The 7532-nt window shown below is 40.3% G+C and overlaps 1 protein-coding gene across 1 annotated transcript in view; it reads right to left on the bottom strand.

The window, feature by feature from the left end:
* LOC116036645 (B-cell receptor CD22-like) overlaps positions 1 to 7096 on the bottom strand; it is a 77355-nt gene extending 70259 nt beyond the window's left edge. Inside the window, exons 1-3 of the mRNA XM_036000603.1 lie at positions 7054 to 7096; positions 5877 to 6131; positions 4984 to 5247 (exon numbers count right to left, since the gene is read on the bottom strand). Coding sequence (XP_035856496.1) covers positions 4984 to 5247; positions 5877 to 6131; positions 7054 to 7096 — 562 coding nt within the window. The remainder of the gene's footprint in view (positions 1 to 4983; positions 5248 to 5876; positions 6132 to 7053) is intronic.
* Positions 7097 to 7532: the final 436 nt, after the last annotated feature.

The raw sequence follows: 7532 nt of genomic DNA, 5'->3' as shown, positions 1-7532 counted from the left end.
GCTACAGGTCAGAGTCACTGAACTGCCCTCCACTATCTCAGCAGAGGGACTCACTGACACAGAGGGACGCTTTGGACCATCTGGAGGAGAAAACATCCGTAATAAAATATGAACATTTAAAGTTTCAATACAACAGGTTGGATAACTGATAATTATTAGAAACATTTTGAAACATGAACTCTAATTTTACAGCTGTGATGTCCATCTCCGCCTATTGACTCCTGAACCTGGGAGCCAAACCATAATCTCACAACGGCAGTGGGCAGAGTACGGAGGACCATCAGGTAATGCAGGGCTACAGACTGCGACCAAATGGTCGCATTTTGCGACCAAAATTTGAGAGTGTGTGACTGAATTTTACATCCAGTCGCACATGTGCGACCAGTAAATTTGCCCCCTTTTTTGCACGTTAAACGTCGAAATTTCGGTACCTGAGAGTTACAGTGAGTAAGAAATGAATAATTATTCAATTTAATAGATTGTAGGGATGGGTTTGGGAGGAGAGAGGGAGGTTTTTTTTTATTTTTGTTTAATTTCTTTAGAGTGTAACATATTCTAATAAAATAACATAATGTTCTAAGTACATAGGATAAATAGGTTTGACAATAATTTTTACAACTGAAATAATTTCAGGTATCGGTACCGATATTGGTTCAGCAGTAGCCTAATCAATGCATGTTTAATTTTAAGTTGAATTCATTGTAATTGTAGACTAGAGCTGGTATGTGTGTGTGTGTGTGTGTGTGTGTGTGTGTGTGTGTGTGTGTGTGTGTATATATATATATATATATTTTTTTTTTTTTTTTTTTTTTTTTTTTCATGACAGCGATGATGCTGTCGGTTAACCTATGTTGCATCTTCAAAAGTGACACTGAATTTGAAACAGCACATTGTAATTTCTGCATCTATTATCAATGTATTTATTAGTAATACAGTGGAAATTAGTAGAAATGTGAATATTTGGTTAGCATGTTGATTTACAGTGTGTGCCCCTAAATTTCCTGGTTGCACCCCTAAAATCTTCAGTTGGGGGCCACTGTCCTCCTAGTGAAAAAAGTTAGTCTGGAGCCCTGTAATGGTCTAGTGGCTTTGACCTCAGCCTCTTTAAGTCGCTTTATTACTACAATCTCATTCTTAATGTTATATTTCAGCTTGCATTTATTTTAATGTGTAATGTGTGATATGCTGTAAATTTACCTAGAGCAAATGTTGGACACTTTTAGTGACACAGAGTAAACACACTGTGAATGAGTTATCCTCATGTCCTTTAAGACTTGGTCGTAGGATTAGTGATAGAATTATGTTATGGTTAGGGTTAAGGTTAGCCATTTAGTTGTGATGGTTAAAGGGATACTTCACCAATTTAGCATTAAGCTTTGTATCAGTAGAAACCCGGTAGTATTTTTAAATGACCGTGCTTCCCTCCCTCATGTCCCCCTGAGATGAGAGATCGCTGTATTGTGGGTCTGGAAAAAAGCCTCTGATGACGCAAAAATCGTCGTTTTCCATCGTCAAAGGCATTTTTGCCCAGAGAAAATGGACTACAGCCAGTAGTAGGAGCTACTTCCGCATGTTTTCAACCCACCCATAGGGGGTTGGACTGTCGTCTTTACACAAAGCTTACCGAAGCAAAACGAGCGTCAGCCATCTTGAATCTTGGCTAAACTCTTCTCAGCAGAAAACTTTTACAACAATTATGTGCCTTCAAACTACCGCACATGTGTACCACTGGGATACATTGGTACAGATCGGAGAATATGCAGGACACTTTATTACAGACGGAATACTCGACACACTACGCAAGCTTTGCCTGCTATGGAAACCAGCACCTCAGCCTGCGGTGTCGCCTGATGAAAATAGCCGGGGACAGCTGTGTGCAGAAGTTCGAGGCGAGCTAGGTGGAAAGCTAACACTAGCTGGCAACCTGTTCCATTAATGCTGCTTGCAAGTGTCCGCTCATTAGACAACAAACTGGACTACATCCAACTTCAACGAAACTCCCAATGCGAGTTCAGAGACTGCTGTGTTTTTGTTGTTGTTGAAACATGGTTGAACAACAGTGTACCGGACTATCTAGCTACCAGGCTGGCTGCTCTGTCGCCGGGTAAGACTAGTGGAGGTGGGCTGTGTTAACACAGACAGGTGCAGAAATAGGGTGCTTGTATCCAACTAACTGCTAACTGCTGGTGTAGTTTGTGACTGTTAAATGCCGACCATTACACTGTGTTTATGCTCGGTGTTTACGGCCCACCAAGCGCTAATGCTAGTATGCATTAGCTGAACTTTACGGAGCCTATTATGTGTGTGCACTAGCTAAATATAGCCTGTTTCGTATGTCGCTTTTAAATAATGTTGTTTTTATATATTTTAATTATGTAACCACTTGAGCCACGGTGAAATGTTTCATGTATATGGTTGAAATGACAATAAAACACACTTGAGTTGAGTTTAATGCTGCCTCACTGTCTGTCTGTAAACGGTAGATGTGGCTTGGGAGTGGACTCCCAAAGCAGCGAAGCAAGTGAATTCTGGGATTTGGAGTTTCTCATCCATATGAGCCAAAAACACATTTTCTGGCTTATCTTGGCCTAGAAGCCACCAATTTCTAAAATGTTTTCACAATTCTACTACATAAGTGACCCAATTTAAAGATATATTCGTCTTTCCAACGGTGAAATATCCCTTTAAGGTTAGGGTAAGGGGCTAGGGAATGCATTATGTCAATAACTGGTCCCCACAAAGATAGTGCCACAAACCTGTGTGTGTGTGTGTGTGTGTGTGTGTGTGTGTGTGTGTGTGTGTGTGTGTCAATCAATTTGATGTTATTAAATGAGCCGTTTCACTCACATTTCACATCAACAAATTTATATTGAGACGTCTTCATCCCCAGCTCGTTCTCAGCTGTACAGTGATACTGTCCAGAGTCAGAGGACTGGATGGAGCTGAAGACGAGCTGTGGTCCTTTACTGAGAGGTTTGAAGTATACATTCTCCTTGTACCAGGTGTATCTAGCTGCTGGGTTAGCATCACTGCTACAGGTCAGAGTCACTGAACTGCCCTCCACTATCTCAGCAGAGGGACTCACTGACACAGAGGGAGGCTTTGGACCATCTAGAAGTGAAAACATCAGTTTTAATAAAATATGAACATTTAAAGTTTCAATACAACATGTTGGATAATTGATAATTATTAGAAATACACATAAGACATACAGTAGAGTAAGATGGGTTAGTAGAGCCCGTTTTTCTTATCATCTGTCGAATATTGAAACATGAACTCTAATTTTACAGCTGTGATGTCCATCTCCGCCTATTGACTCCTGAACCTGGGAGCCAAACCATAATCTCACAACGTCAGTGGGCAGAGTACGGAGGAACATCAGGTGATGGTCTAGTGGCTTTGACCTCAGCCTCTTTAAGTGGCTTTATAACTACAATCTCATTCTTAATGTTATATTTCAGCTTACCTTCATTTTAATGTGTAATGTGTGATATGATGTAAATTTACCTACATCAAATGTTGGACACATTTAGTGACAAAGAGTAAACACACTGTGAATGAGATATCCTCATGTCCTTTAAGAACCTTTAAGAAAATGTTGGCACAAGAGGCAGCTAAATGCGCCAAATTAACAGACCTTTTCCGTGAAAAGGGTGCTGTGGCAGGAGGTAACGTTACAGATGAGGAAGGAGGACCCAGCAGCATGGACAGGACAGGTGCACCATTAGTGATGTGTTTATTATACACTGAAATTATTTATATTTGCATTTAAATATAGGCATATATATTATATAAGGGATAATGTAGAGCGAGACGGTTTGCTATAAAAACGATTGCATTAGTTTCGTGCCATGAATGCGGTCTGTTATTGCTTGATAACAGTCCGCTCAAAGCAGAGCGTTGCCATGGACATGCAGGACTCTAACCGTAGAGACAGAACTATTTTCTTCAGCGTAATCTGATTCTCTTTATACCATAAAAACACTATTAGAATTAAAATAACTGCAAAAAATCCTTCTGCTCGTGCACCAAGGGTAAAAGGCCTCTCCATCTTAAAGTCCCGGGGTGAATTTCAGTCCCAGTACAGCCCTGGCAGGAATGATCAGCAAAGTACGCCTACAAATTCAGGCAGTCACTAGCTGTATGTTGCTTTTTAAAATGGAGCTGTTTTACTCACATTTCACATCAATAGAGATGGATCTAGATGTCCTCCTCCCCAGCTCATTCTCAGCTGTACAGTAATACTCTCCAGAGTCAGAGGACTGGATGGAGCTGAAGACAAGCGGTGTATTTTCACTGAGAGGTTGAAGTTCTGGATTTCCATTCTTCTTGTACCAGGTGTATTTAGCTGCTGGATAAGCATTGCTTTGACAGGTCAGAGTCACTGAACTGCCCTCCTTGATTTCACCAGAGGGACGCAGTGATACAGAGGGAGGCTTTGGAGCATCTGGAGGAGAAAACATAGGTAGGCAATAAGTGGTCATTAGTTCTAACATATGTTGAACAAGTGACAGAATATAACAGCCCCCTGCAATTTGTGCAGCTCTGTAATGCTTTTTAAAAATGTCATGACAACAGATGAATCACTTTTGAAGCTATTTTCATTAGGACCAAAGTGGTGGACTGAGCAGCTGACGTTGCTGTTTCTACATTCTATACGCTGTGTTATTTTGAAGGTTTGACTCTTGGTTTGAGACACAGTGGAGTAAACAGAGATGTGATTTTATATAATTTTTTTCTCCTTTTCCTCAACCAGACTGGAGTTGCTGCAACATGTTTGTGTGTGTTGTGTGTGGGGAGGGGTAACAACCAATGAGTATCTTACATTTGAATGTGCTAAAAAAATGAAATATCCTAAAAATATGTTTGAAACTGATTGCCTAGCTTCAGCTAGCTTTTGAACATCTGGAAGAAATGTGTATCAGCATAACTTAACTAAAATTAAACTGTTTACGGTTATTTAAATAAAGTGGTTTCACTCACATTTCACTTTAATAGAAATGGGTTTGGATGTGTTAGAGCCCAGGCTGTTCGTAGCTCTACATGTATATTGTCCAGAGTGAGAGGACTGAATGGACGTGAGGACCAGCTGTTGTTCTTCAATGGGAGGTCTGAGCTTTCCATTGCTCTTCAACCAGGTATAAGTAGCTGCTGGGTTAGCATCACTGCTACAGGTCAGAGTCACTGAACTGCCCTCCACTATCTCAGCAGAGGGACTCACTGACACAGAGGGAAGCTTTGGACCATCTGTGGGACACAATGTGTAAAGACACATTAAATGAAAAAAATATATATTGCTTTATGGAAAATCATTTGTATCATGAACAATGTAGAGCAGACGAGTGAGTACATACTGACATTTGGTTGCTACTGTGTGTTATATTTAGATCACTAAAGGCAGATTACTGTTAACCATACAGAGAAGCAACACCTCACACCGTCTGTTAACTAACAGAATGATGTGGCAAAGTTTGGTTCCTATTTGTGAACTCTTAATAGACAGACAGATTAACTGTTACATGACTGAATCCTTCAGATGAATCGTTAACATCTCCAGTTATACAGGTAATAAAAACTGCACTACTACTGTACAATGATACACACCAATTAAATGTTCTGGTAAAAGGGTGTGGGGAGATGTGTGAAAACATTAACATTATGACAAATCATAGAGTAGTTTTGTTCTGAGAAGACAAACTGATGCCAACAGCAACTAAAAACGACCTTTTCCTCATCCACTGCTGTTCAGTGACCTACAGCTGTCAATGTGAAGCAGACTGAGCCGAAAAAACCAGGAATGATCAGCAAAGTACTCCTATAAATTCAGACAGTCACTAGCTGTATGTTGCTTTTTAAAATGGAGCTGTTTTACTCACATTTCACATCAATAGAGATGGATCTAGATGTCCTCCTCCCCAACTTGTTCTCAGCTTTACAGTAATACTCTCCAGAGTCAGAGGACTGGATGGAGCGGAAGACAATCTGTGTATTTTTATTGAGAGGTTTACCATTCTTGTACCAGGTATAAGTAGCTGCTGGGTTAGCATCACTGCTACAGGTCAGAGTCACTCTACTGTTCTCTCTGATATCCCAAGTGGGAGTAAGAGACAGGGTAACAACCTTTGGAGCATCTGGAGAAGATAATATGAAAACAAATTAACTTTAATCATACAATGTTGTGCAATAGTGTGTGTGTGTGTGTGTGTGTGTGTGTGTGAGAATCAATTTGCTATTATTAAATGAGCCGTTTCACTCACATTTCACATCAATCAATTTTAGGGCTGTCAATCGATTAAAAAATGTAATCCAATTAATTACATACTCTGTGATTGATTAATCAGAATTAATCACATACATAATTAAAAGAAAAAGGGTACTTAACAACAGTTGGTGACATTAAAGGTACAATATGTAACTTTTCTGCATTAAAATGTCCAAAAACGACCATACCTATGTTATATATTTTTTAGAGTTGTGTAGTTACACTATCCCAAATGTTTCCATAAAATGGCAAACCCAGAGAAATCTGTTATTTTATTTTCAGACACGGCATGTTTCATTTAGTCGCCCGTCAGTGGCGTCATATAACCTTTTACCCTCTAGTTACTCGTAACTTCCGTCATAACACAAGCACCCAGATGTTACGTTCAAGAGTAGCTAATTGTAACTCACACAGTGTCACAGAAAAAAATACTGGTAACACTGCTTTTTCTGCCAAAATGCATCATTTTGTGATTAATTACATGCCACTTTGCAACACTGTAATACAGCAGAAACCTTATTTATTGATACATATCAATATTAATCCAGCTTAATGTTACTACAATGTATGTGCTGACAAGTAGCTAACGTTAATGCTAGCTAATGCTTGGTGGATAACATTATAGGGTTACAACATCGTTCATCACGCTCATGAAGTTATTAGTACTATGATTGTTTTGACCATGGATAAAAGCAGCACTGCGCTAACCCACGAATAAATTCACTAGTATCGTTAACGTTAGCTGTATAGATAGACGATTAATCTAATGCTAATTTAGCCAGCTAGCACACCCCGCTCTGCCTGCCTCACACCCCCGGCATGAAGAGACTTCATTCGGGATGATAGCTGACAACACAGCCGGGACATGTAGCAATAGCTAGTTACCGTTAGCCCCAGCCGGTGCCGAGTGCTAACGGCAGTTTAATGAAGCGTCGGGAAACAGAGAATAGCAGACCCAGGCATCCTAGTCACAACATCGGCCATCTATAATGTTAGCTAGCTACCGGTGTTTGTATCGTAAATCTCCTCCTTGCCAAATTTCTCCCCCCTTCGCGTTTAGCTGTCTTTACAGTTAGCTCGCTACATCTCCGGTGTTTGTACCGAAAATCTCCTCCCTGCCGAATTTCTCCTGTCTGTCTTTACAGTTAGCTAGCTAAATTAACCAGACAGCAGGTGGGTTAAGCACCAAAACGAATAGTTAAGATAACAGCAATCGAACATGCTCGCTATCGCGGAGAGTCCCCCTGCATTCCCCACCCACACCCGTCTC

Source organism: Sander lucioperca, chromosome 4, assembly GCF_008315115.2.
Source record: "Sander lucioperca isolate FBNREF2018 chromosome 4, SLUC_FBN_1.2, whole genome shotgun sequence".
Taxonomy (NCBI): Eukaryota; Metazoa; Chordata; class Actinopteri; order Perciformes; family Percidae; genus Sander; species Sander lucioperca.
Note: the sequence above shows the minus strand (reverse complement) of the source record. Positions and strands in the feature narration are given on the sequence as shown.